A 19,119-nucleotide genomic window follows, 5' to 3' on the forward strand; every position below is an offset into this window, starting at 1 on the left:
TGTTCCTGCAGTTTTACGGCTTTATCAGAAGGGCTTCATTGAATTACTGCCTTGTAATTCCTGACCAGGTTTCCAGTCATCTGTTACGCCATTTCATTCTTTATAGCACATAATACACTTGATAAATGCATCTATGAAACACTGGTACCTCTGGGATCAAGGGTTTACATGAGGTGAGAATTGACTAATACTTTCTGCACTAAGAATTACTGTTTCCCAGACGCAATGTAACTTTATTGACCTCAATACTTTTCTGCGATTTCCAGAATTATTGCAGCTTTTTACAAAAATCCTAAAAATCCCCAAAATCATGGGATCCAACTCGGCTACCGGCAATATGGCAGAAAAGGAACTCCTAGCTACCTACAATGGAGGATTTGTACCTCCAGTTCAAATCATGGGGTTTTTGCGGGGAGATCATGTACTGCTGGGAGCCTTACATTCTGCCGCTGACCCACCATGAGTAGAATCTTCCGGTCCCACTGCTGCAAACAGATTATCCGTTTTACTCGTTATTTGCATCTTCCACCGTTAGGCAACCGGGAGAGGTGGGTGCGGTTGCCATCAGCAGGACCAAAAGATCCCGTCAGGAATGGCTGAAAAATTTAAACCGAGTTTAAATTTTCAAAAACAAACACAACCTGAAAATTGGAAGTCAAGATAGATGCTTGAAACATGGGACAAAATCAAAAACTAGAATAGTATAATAAATGTTAAAAAACAAAAACTATATTTTTGTTCTGTACATAGTTCCTGGTGGGTTTTCCAATTTCTTCACCTCTTATCCATGGGTGTAAGAAGGCACCATCAAGACCTGGACAAGGAACTGTATTATATGTTTCTGTTAAAGCATGTAATTATTTATAATGCTTGCAAACTGAATGTCCTCAGGCAAAGCATTACAATGTTTCTTTTACCTCAGCCATATCCATGGCAGTATTTTGCCTTTATATTTAATAGTTGTTGGCTCGAAAGATTTGAGCAAAAAATCTCGGTTGACATTTCAATCTAGTACATGGGGAGCTCTGCACTTTTAAAAGTAATGTTTCCGAATGAATGTAAATGATCCCATGGCATCATTTGTTTCCTACATCACAGTAGTTGACTATCTTCAAAATGACTTAACTGGATCACATACCTCAGTGGAAGAATAGTACTGATTTTGGGAAATTTTGTTGGATCCTGTGGTAAACCCAGAGATTAGTGATAATGGGAGGAGTGTTTGTGTTATAATCATATCACCTCTAATATACTGCCTCTGTCAGGCAAGATAGAAGGATTTACATTTATCAGCATATCAAAAAAATACAGATAACACAATACTTTTCAATATGTAATAACCGTTGCAATGAAAGAAGTGCCACAACCAATTTGCACACATTAAAGTCCCACAGACAGTACTGGGATAACGACCAGGTAGTTTGTTCTTAGTGACATTAATTGAGGGATAAAGATTGGCCAGAACTTCGCTGCTGCTTTTCCCAATAATGCCAGCAGGATTTTTTTTTACATCTTCCCTAGACGTTTTATGTCTCATCGGAAAGAAGGCACCTCTAACGGTGCAGCACTGATTCAATACTGCACTGTAATGTCAGCCTAGATTTGATGCTGAAGTCACTGAGGCAGGATCTGAACCCACAACACTCAACCCAGAAATGAGAGCGTTGCCACTGAGCCAAGGTTGATACTGAGCGCTATTATGTTGCAACAACCAATCATGGAACAAACTAAAGGCCCACACTTACCACATAGATCGTATGAAATTGGTCACGTAACATGTAGGATGATCTGAACTGATGTTTATGTTTCTAAGTTCTTTGGTCATTGTGAATGAAGAAAATAAAAAATCCTTGAGTGAGAGTAAAATTTCATTTCATTGCTGTTGATTATGCAGCTACCAAGAATTAATCTATGTAAGCCCCCATTACTTGCACCAGTCACACTTCTCAAGGGCAGGCATCCATTTCAACAGAAACTGATAACCATTTGCATTGTTTTAAATTAATTCAGAAGGTCAGAATTTATTGCTCATCCATAACTGTTTTTAAGGTTGTGGTGATGAGACATCTTCTTGAATACAACTGAGTGGTTTGCAAGAAGTTAGCCACATTATATGAAGCTGGATCACATGTAGGCCAAGCCAGATAAAGACAGCAGATTTCCTTCTCCACAGGAGATTAATAGCAACTTAATTACAATCCAGTAGTCACCATTACATCACATAATTAAATTAGTAGCTATGTAATTCCAGATTTGATTTAATTAATTGAATTTAATTCTCCCAACTACCAATGTTTAGACTTGTTATTTTGAGTTTAGGCATCATTTCATCTCTCCTTCAGGCTTTCTTCTTTCTGTGTGGACTGTTTGTGTTGAGTTTGCACTTTTTCCCCATGTCTGCATGGGTTTCCTCCCATTGCTCCAGTTTCTTCCCACAGTCCAAAGATGTGCAAGTTAGGTGGATTGACTATGGTAAATTTCCCCTTAGCGTTAAAAACATGCTAATGCACAGGGTATGGGGATAGGACGAGAAGGTGGACCTAGGCAAGATATTATTTCAGAAGGTTGGTGCTGACGCAGTGGGCCAAATGGCTCCTTCTGCACTGTAGGAAATCTATGATTCTTTAGTCATCCTTGTCCATTAGATGTTAACCCATGTCTTTTACTCAGAGTTTGGGCAGAGATTCTGCGTGTGTTTGCAGGGTCAGCCTTAACATGGATGCCATTTCCATTCATATTAACTATCCTTTGGATATGATGGGTGGTTTTACAGCCAGACACCCTTTCTGCCACAACCCTTCCCATTTATCCAGGCTCGGGACAGGCATTGTTACACAGCTGTCTTGCCTGCACCAATGATTCAAAGAATTTACATGTCTGTTGGAGATTGGCCTTTTTATTGAATAGAGAAACTTGGGCACTGAAGTGAAGTGACGAATAACAACCAGATGCATTGTTGAGATTGACATATGAAGTTACAGGGAAGGATAAAATCAGGAACCAACACAACAGGGGTCAGTGAAGATTGTGGGAGCGTCAAAAAAAGTAGTCATGAAGAGATTGAAATGGTACAATCATCTGTTGCAGATAGAGAGAGGATATGTGGTGAAGTAAATGATGGCGATGAGACTGTCAGAAAAAGAGATTAGGTCTAAAGTTAAATAGAAAGATGTGGTTGAGAGAGACTTAAACACAACAAGATTGGAAGAGGAATGGGTGACTGACAGGTGGAAATGGAGAAGAGTGGTCAACTAGCATTGTGGTGACCCCGAGTAAAATGGGAGAAACACAAAAAAAAAATCCTTCAACTGCTACGGTGAGATTTGAACTCATATTTCTGGATAATTTACCCAGACTACTCAATTACTATCCAATCCAGTCTATAGTCCAGTAACATTATCATGACGCTGCTGTATCATAAGCACCAATTACAAGGCCACTACTAAAAACATATTGAACCCATTAGTTTAGATCGTTCAATCTGCTGTTCACACCGCATTGCAGCAAGAGTACAGTAATATCTATCTATTAGTAATTCTTTTCATCATTCATATACAGTTTTTTCTGCAAATTGGATCATCCACCACCATAAACATTCAATCCCTACACCACCAATGTACAATGACAGCAGTGTGTACTGTCTACAAGATGCACTGTAGCAACTCACCACAGCTCCTTCAACAGCAGATTCCAAACCTGTGATCTGTAACACCTAGAAAAGTAAGAGCAACAGACACATATAAACACCATCACCTGCAAGTTCCCCTCCAAGTCACATACCTTCTTGATTTGGAATTGCATCACTGTTCTTTTCTGTTTGCCTCCTATAAATTAGAACACTTTTGGGCCCCATACATATAATGTAACTCTTGTTACATTTTTGGTTACACCATGCACAAAATAATTGCACTGAGGTCAACATGCTTGATATATGTTGACGTTGCACTCAATAATTTCAGACTGTACAGAGACAAAGGATTGTGTGTACATTACAATCTATTGATACACAACAAAAGCATTAAATGATACATTGCTTCCTGGTTTGAAGTCAACAAATGACAAATGGTGATTACAGAAACAGCCATTCTCACTTTTTCAGCACACAGGTAAGGCATTTAACCAGGATCAGCAAATAGCTTGTTCCTATTTCAAAAAACAACCAGTGAAACAGACCTCTCACCAGATGATAATTAATTAGAGGTGACTGTCCTCAATTATTCACAACGAACATTGACATTTAAAGAAGAATATAATTCTGAGGCGCATATTATGAACATAATTGTCTTTCAATATTTATTTTTTCCTATTTCCAAATAATTCTACTGTCGTCCATTTTCTAAGTGAGCAGTGGTATCAGGCGAGTAGGAACCATTTGGAGAGTTTGTCAGCTTGCTGCTGGAACCCAGTTAATTTTCGGAGATAAATCTTTATTTTATCGTTTAGTTTTTAATTACATTTTTTCTGCACAGTTCTGTCACAAAAGCTTATTTGATATAATTCGCTCAGGGAATGAGAGACACAATGTACAAATTCTTTAATATGATTTTCAAAATGAATTTTCTTTAAGAAGCAGGTTGAGTATTTATCCATAAGTGTTGCTTTCCTTTCTTAAAACATTGAAATTATATGAATTAAGGAGTAAGTTTCATATATTCACACCCCCACCTTGCAGCAGTACACTCCAGAAGCCAACATAGCGATGTAAATGCCAAGCTTAGCAACTGCTGTGGAATTTACTGCCATTCCCACTGGATGTGCAACATCATAAAATATAACTTAAAATTCTTTTCTTACTTCTTGGAGCCACAAATTAATAGGAGGCTGAGATTTCTAAGTGTTAATGGGAGAGGCAGTGAACCTAGTGACTTCAGCCCAGATGATGAGGCTTGTTTATCACTCACGGATAATAGGAGTCTGTGCTTAAACAGATGCCTTTCATTAAGTACTAGAGATACTTATGTTGTTAAACGGGGAAGTTAAGTGAAACCATGTCAAGGGTCTGTGGGTAAAGGAACTTGGCTGCTTGAATGAAAGAGCCTGAAAGACCAATTGTACAGCCTAGTTATCAGCAGAAAAGAGTGAATAAATTGTTTGGGAACCTTTAGCCATCCTGCTGTAAATTTCTATCGAATTGCATTATTGTGTTCTTTCTGTAAATGTGATGTTTTTCCCTTTCTTCCTCTAACCTTGCACCTGCTGCTGTTCCCTGGCTGATCAGTGAGCTGGAGACCTCTGCCCTTTCTAACTAAACATTTCCAGATTCATGTCACAAGGAACCTGGCATAAATCACTCCCAGATTGTTACTTTCCTTCCAGTGGCGAAGCAGCTGGCCTCAGCTCAGCAGCAACACTTGGCAAATTAAATAAGACTTTCAAACAAATCTATGGTGAACAGAAGTGCGCAGGAGAGACTGCATCCAACCACAGCACTGTAGCAAGAACCTGCTGATATTGTTGTTAATTTGATAAATTAGCACAGATTAATGTTAAGATTTATGAAAGAAAGAAAACTTGCATTTATATAGCACCTTTCATGACCTCAGGAGATCCTAATGCACTTTACACCAAAAGAACTACTTGATTTGATTTATTATTGTCACAGGTATTGGGGTACAGTGAAAAGTATTGTTTCTTGTGCGTTATACAGACAAAACACACCATTCATAGAGTACATAGGGAAGAAGGAAAGGAGAGGGCGCAGGGTATAGTGTTAAGTCATAACTAGGATGTAGCAAATGATCAGTTTATAGAACATTATTAGAGAGTTTAAAAAAGTTAAAGTACAATTTTAAAAGTATAGACCAAGAGGAAAAGATCGAATTAGAGGGCATGCTGGGGATAGCTGACAAGAAGTTGCCTCACTCCGGCGCCATCTTGAAAAGGGTTCCTTTGAAGTGCATTAACTATTGTAATGTAGGAAACACAGTAGCCAATTTATATATATTAAAGTCCCACAAACAATAATGTTATCAGGACCAGATAATCTATTTTAGCAGCATTGGTTCAATGATATTTATTTTATGGACAATGGGAAAATGTCTGTGTTCTTTGAATAGTGCAGTTTCTTTTTTACGTTTCATTTTAGCAGTTCGTTTTAAAGAATGCATCTCTGATTGTGAAGCAATCCCTTTGCACTGCATTAAAATGTCAGTGTGGGTTTTGTGTTCAGGTCTTTTGAATTGGATCAAGATCACAGCCTACAGACGTCAAGCTGAGTGAGGCCACCACAGAGCCACAAATCTGTTAACAACTTGACATATACTCTGTTCTTTTAAGATGCCCTTAGTGATTTACATATCAGACTGAGCTTTCTATCATCGAATCTAATATCTCCTCTGGCTAAGTATAAAGATTAGATGGCTAACCTTCTTGTAAAGTACTTTGGAGAGTTTTGCTATATTAAAGGCACTATGTAAATGATAGTGGTTGTTGTACTGACTGTGAAGTTGCCAGATCAGCTTATCCCTGATTTCATACATACAGCTCTGCAAGTTTCTTTCATTCTAGCTTCTGCTTGATTCCCTGCCAATGGGGCACTGTTTGGCAAGGTCAGCTGTCATCAATCCATATCTCAACCCACTCAGAGCCAGAAAATATGGTAGTTTCTGCCTTTGGCAATAGTGTCTATGCTTGCTGGGCCAGCAGAGTTACCACTTCTTTTCAGTGGTTCTCAGCATCTTTGAAGAATAGTGCTGGCCAATTCACTCCACAACATTGCAGGCAGTGTCATAGCTTCCATGAAGCAATGTGAAGACAGTCGTCCCTGGAGATAGTGAAGATCGATAGCCTGTGATCTTTCTGACAATGTTACACATACTGACCGGAGGAAGACTTCTCCACTGGCTATTTAATGTCTTATTTATCTGGTCATGTGTCCCCTTACTGTTTTTGGAACCTTATGCAAAATAGCTGCTGAATTTCCCTACATTACATCAGTAACTACACTTCAGAAGTACGGCACTGATTGTAAAACATTTTGCAATGTTGTAATGTGATGAAAGGTGCTATATAAATGCAAATCAGTTCTTATTAAGAGGTAGGTCATAATAACACCAAGGTATAATGATGATACATTAGCCCCCAACAATTCAAAGGATATTCTTCTCAGAGTGTCAGCTGTGCCTCAGTTGGTAGTACTCTTGCCTTCAGATTGTTCAATTGTACAGGGCTTCAGCACAAAATGAATATCCAGTGCAGGAGGTACTCTTGAACCACATTGCTCTAAACTCAAGACCACACTTAATGGCTAAAATTCCCCTGTCTCACCCACCACAAGAATCATAGTAGGCAGGGCAAAAAGATTCAGCAAACCATTCAAAGATCTGTTTCGCTCAGGCTGGAGTTTCCGGTCTTCGGGCGCACGCTGCCAGGGAGTCCTACCCGGACTCTCCAAGTTCAAAGCTTAGCAACGGGTCATTGACTGCACAGAAACCAGTCCTTGATAAGTATGTGTAAATAATCCATCCATTTCTCCATTGTAAAGCAATGGCTTCAAACTTGCAAATCATTCTCAGTAGAAAATAGAAGTATTGATCGTGTGATTTGTCATCTGCAGATAACAACACTTCTAGTCAAGAACTAGAGGGATAACAGTCTGGAAACCATCAGAATAAGAAGGAGCATTTCTCCAATTGAAAAATAGAACTGTGCGGTGCAAGGGGAGTTAGTTTGTCTTCATCCGCAAAGATACACGCCTACAGAAAATCGACTATAATTTTGGAAATCCCCAGACATAAGAACATAAGAAATAGGAGCAGGAGTAGGCCATCTAGCCCTTCAAGCCTGCCCCGCCATTCAATAAGATCATGGCTGATCTGAAGTGGCTCAGTTCCACTTTCCCGCCTTCTCCCCATAACCCTTAATCCCCTTGCCTACCAAAAACCTATCTACCCGCGTCTTAAATATATTTAGCGAGGCAGCCCCCACCACTTCAACGGACAGAGAATTCCAGAGATTTACCACCCTTTGAGTGAAGAAGTTCCTCCTCAACTCCGTTCTAAACTGCCCCCCCTTTATCTTGAGGCTGTGCCCTCTAGTCCTACTGTCCTTTCTGAGCAGGAAGAACCTCTCCATCTCTACCCTATCCATCCCATTCATCATCTTGTACGTCTCAATGAGATCTCCCCTCATCCTTCTAAACTCTAACGAGTACAAGCCTAGTTTATTCAGCCTCTCCTCATAGCTCAACCCCCTCAACTCCGGTATCAGCCTAGTGAACCTCCTCTGCACTCCCTCCAAGGCCAAAATATCCTTGCGCAAGTGCGGCGACCAAAACTGCACACAGTACTCCAGCTGCGGCCTCACCAGTGCCCTGTACAGTTGCAGCAAGACCTCCCTACTTTTATATTCAATCCCCCTCCCTATGAAGGCCAGCATCCCATTCGCCTTCCTGACCACCTGCTGCACCTGCAGGCTGGGTTTTTGCGACTCATGCACAAGGACCCCCAGGTCCCTCTACACCGTAGCATGCTGACTTCCAACCTCCATTCATCTCTAAAGAACCACAAGAACCATCCCACCAACGCCTGCACCTTAAAAGATTCATTCTGAACATTATTTGCCTCTTGTATTCTGTTATTAGTCCAACTGCATGCTTCATTCTCTAGAATCCAATTTTACCAGTGTGTTCTTTTCTGCATGACGGAATGAACATTTATGCTTTGCAGTGTTCTGTGATTAAACAGCATATTTTCTTCTGATTTAAACTTATCCAAAAAAAGTCACAACTCTGAAAAGGTAAAATACGCTCTCTAAACACACATCTTGTTGCAGACAGCCAAGAGGTGAGGACAAAGGGGAAAGTTATCCATCCTTTGCTCCATCCATACACCAGGCCTAAGAAAAAGATAACAAAATGCTCTAATTTACAAACGCACACACGCAGAGTGGGAGGTCAGATTAAACAATCTGTAGTCCAATAAAGCTAAATGGTATACACCAGGCCTAAGAAAAAGATAACAAAATGCTCCAATTTACAAACGCACACACGCAGAGTGGGAGGTCAGATTAAACAATCTGTAGTCCAATAAAGCTAAATGGTATACCCTCAAAAAGGTTAGTTACTTCCCTCAGTGGTCTTTCTGCATTCAACTTCAAATTGGTTGGAAGATGTAGATTGGTGATTTATCTGTTCTTCTAAAGATAGCAGATGCAAGTTGGAGTTCTTTTTAAAATTTCTACCTGCGGCACATGGAGGCTCGGAAAACAGTAGGTAGGGTTTGAAATTTGCAAGTTGTTTTGAGAGAGAGAGTGACGGACACTGGTATCTTGCCACTTTGGTATCTTTTCTGCTTCTGTTGGTCTGCAATGAAAATGAGTGCTTAAAACACACAAAGGCTTGACACATGACCCTCTCTCTCCTATGCCCAGTAACACGTAAGTTCATGTCTTGTGAATTCCTATTGCCTGTTTATATGATCAGAACAAAGAACAATACAGCACAGGAAACAGGCCCTTCAGCCCTCCAAGCCTGTGCCGCTCATTGGTCCAACTAGACCATTCATTTGTATCCCTCCATTCCCAGTCTGTTCATATGGCTATCCAGACATATTAGATTATGTCTAGGCATATTCCTTTCATAGCCAAAGCCCCATTGTCCAGATGATTGCCTGAATGCTTTGTTTATAGGGAATTTTTCATAATGAACTCTTGTAGACAGGTTTCCTCCATTTTAATGGCTTTAAGAGCATAACAGCTAGGAGCAGGAGTAGGCCATCTGGCCCCTCGAGCCTGCTCTGCATTCAGTAAGGTCATGGCTGATCTTCTTGTGGACTCAGCTGTACTTAGCTGCCCGCTCACCATAACCCTTAATTCCTTTACTGTTCAAAAATTTATCTATCCTTGCCACAAAAACATTCAGTGAGATGGCGTCAACTGCTTCACCAAGCAGGGAATTCCACAGATTCACAACCCTTTGTGTGAAGAAGTTCTTCCTCAACTCAGTCCTAAATTTGCTTCCCCTTATTTTGAGGCTATGCCCCCAAGTTCTATTTCATCTGCCAGTGGAAACAACTTCCCCTGCTTCTATCTTATCTATTCCCTTCATAATCTTATATGTTTCTATATGATTTCCCCTCATTCTTCTGAATTCCAGTGAATATAGCCCCAGTCTACTCAGTCTCTCCTCATAAGCCAACCCTCTCGACTCCGGAATCAACTCAGTGAATCCCCTCTGCACCCCCTCCAGTGCCAGTATATCCTTTCTCTTTGGAATGTGGATGTTACAGTGATGCAAATGTGCAGCCATCTTTGACAGTTTTAAGTCATTTGAATGTGGGTTTAGTCTTTTTCAAAATTCATTCAGTGGTTTCCAGCCTATAGATTCAAAGTATTTTTATATAAAGCATGGCTTCATAACAGTATAAGCAAATAAAATGAAAATGCTGTCTCCAATATGTTTCAGAACTTGCTTTATCTCAGAAAGAATATTGTAAAGTAATTTTAACTGGGAGTTACTCTCATAATCAACTCATTCTGAGGATAATTTTAATAGTTGTATTTATAACATGACATTTAAATTGACCTTTACTCAGCCAAGATACACATTGAGCACGAGTATATGTTGACTATAGATGCCAGATGTAACTATTAAGGAAAATGTCACTTCTTGTTAATTAATATTGTTTACATTTGAGTTATTTTACTTTTTGATATCTTACTGCTTGAAATGACATTTGTCCCAATGCTGCCAACTTCTGACTTTGGCTAGCCGAGACAGTTGATTAAACTGCTTTATTTAGTATGAATATTCCATTGCATTAAGCAATTTGTTTTCTGAGGCATAATAAGTTTTACTTTTTTTTTGCAGAGAAGGAGGACTGTGTCAACTGTACAGATGAATGCCGTGTCTTGGGTCATTCCGATAAGTGTTGGATGCCTCAGTTCCCTGTCTCAAACCAAGCTGAATGTTCGGATTATCGCCGGAATCTTTTTGTACCAGCAGTAGAGGCCACAGTTGAATCTGAAACTCAAGAAAACACGACTCCTGCTGGGAAAAAAACTTTCTGTACTTTTGGGAAGGACAAACGAGAGCACACCATCCTCGTTGCAAATGTAAAACCTTATTTAAAAGCTAAGCGCGCTCTAAGTCCTCTCTTGCAAGAGGTCTCATCAGCAGCAAGCAGTCCAGATAAGACTTCAATTGCAGGCAGTAACAGCTCAAGTAAGCGACCTCTGGTTGCATTTGAGGTGAAGCAGAAAATGGCTGACAAATCAACAGAGTCAACCGCCCAATATTTGACATCTGATGCCCACTATCCATCACCTGATAAACAACGTGATAGCCACTTTATTACACCCGAAGCAGTGGCAACGGTCTTTGCAGATGTACACTCCAGAGTTGGCCGGGAGTTCAATGAGGTGGACACCGTCCTGGACCAGTACGAACCTTCTAGCCGAGAGCTAGGACGGGAAGGTGTGGACGCTGAGCAAGTAGTTCGCGAAATTGACAAGCTTTTACAAGATTGTCGAGGAAATGACCCTTCAACTGTGAGAAAGTGAACACTGTGTAATTCGTGACAGTTGACTACCTTACTTCTAAAGGATGACTCACTCAAAAGTCTCGGCAGCATTTTTTTTCAGGTGGTAAAGCACCGATGGCAGAATTCAAGGAAAGACGATGTTGGTTGATGTCTGTGAGTTAGAATTCAAAGTGCCCATTTGTGCACTTTTCATTGGTTTTTTTGTTGTGTCTAAGGAAACAGAAAATACTTGCGTTTTCACCAGAATAGTTATGAAAAGTGTCTGTGTTTCATTCACTGAATTGAATTGACAATCTCAATATATGCCCTTCCTTGGAATGAAAAAGTGGAGAGTGCAGGTGCTGTCAAGCTGACCAGTGAATACAGCTCTGCGTATAAAAAAAACATTGTTTTGCAGAAAACAATGAGAGGCAGAATTGATAAGAAGCAAGTATCAGCTTCCCAGTAAACATTGCAAATCTTTAATTCAGAGTGTACAGTTATTGTCAGCTGATGTAGGTGTCCTTATGAACTAGGCTTATCTGCAGTGAACATTGCATCATTGATTGCCACCTCATGGGATATTTCATTCTGGATCATTATGCAATGATGCACATCTAGATATTTTGTATAAACCCACTTTAAAATATTTCTGTAAAATGTGTTGTTCAAACAAAAGACATATGCCCCATGCTCAGACCTGATACAAAACAAGTACAAAATGGTTATTCTGGTTATTCTCTAAGCTGTACTACCAAAGAGTGACATTTTAGTGTCCAGTTGTTTAAATTCCTCCTCTGCATTTTAGTCATCAAAATGTTGTCACCATATTATTGTCCAATGGTATAATATATTGTGTCCCAGATAAAGAAGTACTGTTCCATATTTGTAGATGGACACTAAAATGACTCGTTAAGGGGAATACCTATTAAGTACTAGCAAAGCAAAACATATTGATGTGCAAATGTAAGAATCATGGAGTGTTTACACTGAATCTAGCTTTTTAATTGATTTATTGCAATATCAGTGCATTTGAGCCAAACTTGTTAATTGTACTAAGAGCTATATTGTGTATTTTATTAAATTAATATATAGTTGTGTTGCAAAATATTTGGGCTTATATTGTATTTGGCAAATGTTGCCTTAGTAGCTGTCGAACTCTATGAGTTTAATTTCACTATTTTCCCCTTTTCCCCTTTGAAATGTGGGAAGCAGTGTACACAAGCAGATTCTGTTTAACAAGCCAGTAATGTATGCTTCAAAGTAACCCTTCAAGTATATCAACCATTCAAAGTATGGTGACTGAATTAGAAATGTGTATTTGTCAGTAATATCTTGGAATTGTCTCCATATTTTGAAACGTTTCTATATTGTTGAGTTTTTTTTTGTGTGCGCTGCAGTTTATGTAGAATCGACTGATGTCAGGTTAACTCAACTTGATAGCTAAAAAGAACAACACCCTGACTTAATAATTGCTCATACAAGAGGTGAAATCTATGAAAAGCAACTTGAGCTAAAAACTCATCTGTGATACTATTTAGACACTTCATTGCCTCTTCATTACTTAGTCACGTTACTGTCCATTTTCTGTGAAGTGTTTTCCATTAAGTCCCTATCAGCTTAATAAAAACATGACCTCAACATTTTAATTAACAACAAAATAAAAAAAAAGTAATGCTGAATATCAATGAGGTATTTGCACAGCCTTATTAAGCTGTACTTTCAGGCTATTTATTTTCTAATTTGAGTAGAAGTCACCAAGGTCAACAGCTCGTCTTGATAGCCAACATAATATACACCCACTCATTATTGCCTAATTACATTATTTTGGCATCAAGCATCATTAATCAGAGCAGTATTCGGGAGAGATTTGCTATCAAGGTTTGTTGACGTGAAATGTAATTGAATGAAGCCTGATTGAGGTCCTGACTTCCCCAGCCCCCCCTTGGTCCTTGGGTCGATGCTCTGCATTTATCAGTCCCTGTCACCCCATAGGGCTCAGAGCTACACTGGGCAACTGGTGAGAACAGCATATGTTGTATGGAATAACTCAACTGCTATTGTTAAATGGCTGTGTTTTAAATGTGATCTATCTGGAAAATGAGGACAAAGAATTAAAGCAATTACTAACATCAGTGATATATGCCTTTGCATTCATTAAATCCCCGGAAGTATTCTGGGTTGTCTGTGCCACAGGACACCTCTCTGTGATTACTGATGTGTAGCTCCAATGAGCAATGCAAGGTGTTGTAACTGTCAAAACCAGTTATCTGACTGCCAACAAATTGCATTCCTGGTTTAGCAAGTTGGACAAAAATATAATCTTACTAAAAAAGTGTCTTAGCTGAAGAAAACTACTGACACTGTGATTAGATATTAAAATAGTGTCACTGTCCTGATAAAAACTAACCGTTTAAAATATCTTTTCCAAAAGTATTATCATGGGGGGGGAAGGGAAATCAATTTATTCTGCCCTGATTTCTCCGCTCTTTACCATCCATAAACACAAAGGCGTTCTTCTCATTCCTGATTTCCCCCTTCATATACAGTGGGGTAGTCTCCCCAAGCTTTAAATTTGGAATGTCCCTTTACTAATAACTTTTACAGCAAACTCGAGGTAAAATTAAATAAGAAGGGTTTTTTTTTACAAACATGCACACACACGTGAGAGTGGTTTTGTAACATCCACTGCTTTTCATTCATTTCGAACCCTAGGGGCCTTCTCTGGACCGGGTTTAATTTGTCCTGGCTTTGAATTAGCCGTGCTACCTTCGAGGAGCTTTCGTCCAAGTTTGTGGGCCAACTGACCCTTTTGGGCTTCTTGACCAGTGCCTGCTTTCTGCCCTTCTGCAGATTTCTGCTGCTTGGTCTCAGCTTCTTTCAGTTTATCTGACAGAATCACAGTCTTTTTAAATCCAGGTAGCGTTTCTGGAACCGTCTGATTCCTGATGGGTTCTTTTGCTTCCTGAAGGGTCTCAGGATTTCCTGCTGTGCCACACAGCAAAGATCTGCTGAACCTGTAGAGGTTGCCCACCCTCTCTGGACTGTGCTGAGTTCTCAGGGCATAGTGCTTCGGAGCTCACCAGGGCGTCCCCACAGTTCAGCTATTTCCCTCATCTCTTTTTTGGAATTCCCTTTCTGCTTCTTGAGATTTTAGTCTTATCTCCAGCATCTTTTGCTGATCGGCCTGTTCCCTCTCCTGATCCTTTTTCTCAAGCCTCCTTTTTCCAATTCCATCAGCCATTTTGTGCCCAGGGTAGCCATCTTTAATATAGGTCTCCAATCATTGCTCAGTTCTGATTCCTGTGCCTGTTCTGGATAGGGACTGAGGTCTAACTTCTCCAAAAGAATTTGGAGTCTCTCAAGCTTTTGGGCCTCATGAAAAAAAAAATTGATGACTAGTTTTCTAGCTAAAACTCTTAATTCTTCCAGACTTAGGGATGCTAGGGTTTCACTGGTTAGTAACATAATTTACCAAGTAGCTCTCAACGAGTTTACTTTTCTTAAAATCAGTTTCAGCCAGTAAGCTTCCAATTTGTTCTCTTTAATTTGGCTCGTCTCTTAATTTGAACTCTGATCAAATTCAAGTTAATTAAATCTCAGATGAGCTCCCCGATTTCTGTCACAGTTAGGAGGGGGTCAGTTTAAACTGCCTTGATTTCTCTGCTCTCTACCTGTCTTTAAACAAAAAGATGCTTTTTTTAATTCTGATTCACCCCCCCCTTATAAATTGAGGTATTTTCCCCAACCCTTAAACATGGAATATTCCAATCCTCATGTGTGCGCATGAGAGGGTTTTTGCAACATCTGCCACTTTTTCACTCACACAATAAATAGGGGATAAGGAAAAAGAAAGGTTTCAGGGCACAACTACAACAAAATATCAGATGAGGTTTTACATATGCCCAAGAGTCCAGAATCAGAAGCCAACTGAAATGTTGCTTCCTAGAGAAGGTTGACTGATCATACAATAATCTGTCTTTCTGGAGCAGGACAGGAGAAGCACGTAGATTGAGTTAATTGGAGGCATGAGTTCCAAGATTCCAGTAGTTGGCAGGTTTGATGAGAGTCAGAGTTCTTCCTGCTGCCACCGCTTTGATGGTAGACAACACAGGCTGTTGCCTGGAGTTCTGTTAAGATTTCTGTTAATGCTTTTCACTCTGTGTTAGTACATGTGACAATAATAAATCGAATCAGGTCAAACCGTAACTGCCTGACTTCACTGCCTGACAATATGACAGTGCACCCTGAGGGAGGTCATATGATATACCTTCTTGATGTTGGACAAAGGGTGGCTGAAACCTTGAGGTATTTAACCAGAGTCAAAATTCCCCATGTCCTTGGAGACGCTGGTTCCGGATTATCTAAACAAAGCTCTCTTGTCAAAACCATTGCATCAACAATAGTTAATGTTTAGGCCATTTGAACAATTATGGGAGATTAAGACCTGCAAACGATTACCTTTGTTCGAAGTTGACTGGAGCTGACTCATTGTCCACGAGGCCATTGTTGCTTTGAAGCTGCTGTAAGGCATCAAGTGACTAGCTGGAGCCATTTCATCAGTTCATCAATTGTCCATTCTGAAAAACACAAAAGAAATGACTTTATAAATAGCCCAGCTGATTAATATATATTTGTTTTATCTTTCACATCTTGATCGCAACAATATGAAATTCTACTCGTAAGTCCATTGCGTATATTGCTGAAAATGAGATGTTCATCTGTATGTTCAAAATTGATGAATAAACCTACATCTCAGATGAAATGAAGAATTTTGTAATATCAGTCATACAGCCCATATTACAGAACACGAGGATTAACATTTTGCACTTGTTAATGTCAGTTTGATCGCAGAACAGCATAAAAGTCCAATCAATAGAACTGAACAATTATTTTTCCAACCTTTGAAAAGCAAAAAAGTTAACAAGTCATGATTTTGTAGCAGTGTTAATTCAATAAATCAATCTATAGAATATAATGTGACCTAGTGAATACCCAATGTTAACAACAGTTCAGAGAATCCCTACAGTGCTGAAGGGAACATTTGAACCATTGGGTCTGCACCAATTTTCCAAAAAGGCATTTTACTCTATCTCCGTAACCCACATTTACCCCACTAATCCACTAACCCATACATCTTGGTGCACTAAGGGGCAATTTACCATGGCCAATCCACTTGTAACCTGCACATCTTTGGGTTGTGGGAGGAAACTGGAGCACCCAGAGGAAATCCACACAGACACATGGAAAATGCGCAAACACAGACAGTCGCACAAAGCCAGAATTGAATCCAGTCCCTAGAGCTATGAAGCAACAGTGCTAACCACTGTGCTACCATTCTGCCCCCATTTTAAAAGATATACATAAATTTAACTTTACAATAAATTAATAAAGTTGTTGTTCCATCTTTCATAGAAAAGTCTCACCAGTGACCAGCATTATAGAACAAGCTTTCAATGTAGATATTACTGTGTCGGAGAGTTCAACTTATCTGATCATATGATGTTTTACTTACCAGTCAGAAGAACAACCAACCAGATGGCATTCTTTTAGATCAATGTTCATGACACAGGAACCTACAACAAGAGTACGTGAAAGCCCTGTTAAAAGCAAACACAAAATAATATACTCTATGAAACTAGTAACCAAAATGTAACAAGAAAGGAACATAAATATGTATTCATAGGTGCTGAACAGAATGTAACCCATGAGCATAGAGACCTAGTTAGGCACAAGAAGAAAAAGAATTAGATAATTGTTAATTTGTTTAATAAAAAGACAATTGGTCTTTATAACAGAATGCAAATACATCAATCAAGAATGCATAAAGCATCATAAAGCAAGCAAAGAACCAAACAGAAAAAAAAATCCTTTAGCATAAATGTAGCAGAGCAGAGCACCAAAAACATTTTGAAGAATAAATAGATTTGAAATTGAAGATAATAAGAAAGAATCACTTTATTTTGTATGTGTGGGAGGAGGAAGAAGTCAGAATATCCCTGCAGAAGTGCCAAACAGCAGTTCAAACCAATTTGGTTACTTAGTTGAAATAGTCGAAAACAAAAGATGGCCCACTAGAAAGCATAGGAACAGCAAATCTATTTCACAGTATCTGAATCTCAAAAAAGGAGTGTGGCCAATGAAACTGAAGGAAGCAAAGTGCAACACATTTGAAAGATAGTTTTTTCCCAGAGGTTTTGAGATTTTAGAAGCTCAACCAAGTTAATCAAGAAATAAAGCCAAAGATGTGCTTCATAATCGAAGCGATATAGCATTTCAAACTCCACAACCAAAACTAAATTAGAAGAAGGCAGCTTTTTACCATTTATATAGATGATCTGGAGGAGGGAACCGAGTGTAGAGTGTCGAAATTTGCTGATGACACCAAGATTGGGGGAACGGCAAATTGTGCGGAGGGTGTGGAGAGTCTACAGAAGGATCTAGATAGGCTGGGCGAATGGGCCAGGAAATGGCAAATGGAATTTAATGTTGGCAAGTGTGAGGTGGTCCACTTTGGTAGGAAGAATGGTAGGAAGGACTATTACTTACGGGACGAAAAACTGCAGCAGGCGACGGTGCAGAGGGACCTCGGGGTCCTTGTGCATGAGTCGCAAAAACCCAGCTTGCAGGTGCAGCAGGTGGTCAGGAAGGCGAATGGGATGCTGGCCTTCATAGCGAGGGGGATTGAATATAAAAGTAGGGAGGTCTTGCTGCGGCTGTATAGGGCATTGGTGAGGCCGCAGCTGGAGTACTGTGTGCAGTTTTGGGCGCCGCACCTGCGCAAAGATATTTTGGCCTTGGAGGGAGTGCAGAGGAGGTTTACTAGGCTGATACCGGAGTTGAGGGGGTTGAGCTATGAGGAGAGGCTGAATAAACTGGGCTTGTACTCGTTAGAGTTTAGAAGAATGAGGGGAGATCTCATTGAGACGTATAAGATGATGAATGGGATGGATAGGATAGAGGTGGAAAGACTCTTCCCGCTCAAAAAAGACAGTAGGACTAGGGGGCACAGCCTCAAGATAAAAGGGGGGCGGTTTAGAACGGAGTTGAGGAGGAACTTCTTCACTCAAAGGGTGGTGAATCTCTGGAATTCTCTGCCCGTTGAAGTGGTGGAGGCTGCCTCGCTAAATATTTTTAAGACGCGGGTTGATGGGTTTTTGATAGGAGAGGGGATTAAGGGTTATGGGGAGAGGGCGGGAAAGTGGAACTGAGCCACGACAGATCAGCCATGATCTTATTGAATGGCGGGGCAGGCTCGAAGGGCTGGATGGCCTACTCCTGCTCCTATTTCTTATGTTCTTATGTTCTGAAGGAATCAGTATAAAGTTGTGAAAGGAAGTAAGACAGAAATTATGTATCAGAAAGACAAGAAATTCATCATTTGTCTGTCAGGAAATGACCAAGGAAAAACAAACAGTCAAGGAAAAACAATGTATAAAATAAACCTGGAAAGTATATTTGGGACCTAAATGATCTACAGTATCTGCCTATTTTAAGAGATTTGAAGATAATGGAACGTTAAAAGTAAAAGCAAGAGTTCAGACAAGCAACCTCACTAATGCACAATGGCACTCAACCACTATCACATAATTAGTTAAGACATAACTAAAACCTCAAGTGGGCGCTGAATAAGCTGTTAAGGATATTAAAGATCAAAAGG

At 39.8% G+C, this 19,119-nt stretch overlaps 1 protein-coding gene across 7 annotated transcripts in view; it reads left to right on the forward strand.

Moving 5' to 3' along the window:
* The window catches only part of LOC145348874 (protocadherin-17-like), a 138,718-nt gene extending 125,124 nt beyond the window's left edge, over positions 1 to 13,594 (forward strand). For 3 of the 7 annotated variants that reach the window (XM_080196900.1, XM_080196901.1, XM_080196902.1), the window contains one exon: positions 10,808 to 13,594. In XM_080196900.1, the coding sequence (XP_080053026.1) occupies positions 10,808 to 11,499 (692 nt within the window). In that variant the 3' untranslated portion in view covers positions 11,500 to 13,594. Of the gene's footprint in view, positions 1 to 7,555; positions 7,615 to 10,807 lie in introns of those variants that run through there. The other 4 variants (XM_080196903.1, XM_080196906.1, XM_080196904.1 and 1 more) reach the window with 3 other exon arrangements.
* Positions 13,595 to 19,119: the final 5,525 nt, after the last annotated feature.

The sequence above is a fragment of the Carcharhinus amblyrhynchos genome, chromosome 10 (genome assembly GCF_965287045.1).
Source record: "Carcharhinus amblyrhynchos chromosome 10, sCarAmb.v2.hapA, whole genome shotgun sequence".
NCBI classification, from domain to species: Eukaryota; Metazoa; Chordata; class Chondrichthyes; order Carcharhiniformes; family Carcharhinidae; genus Carcharhinus; species Carcharhinus amblyrhynchos.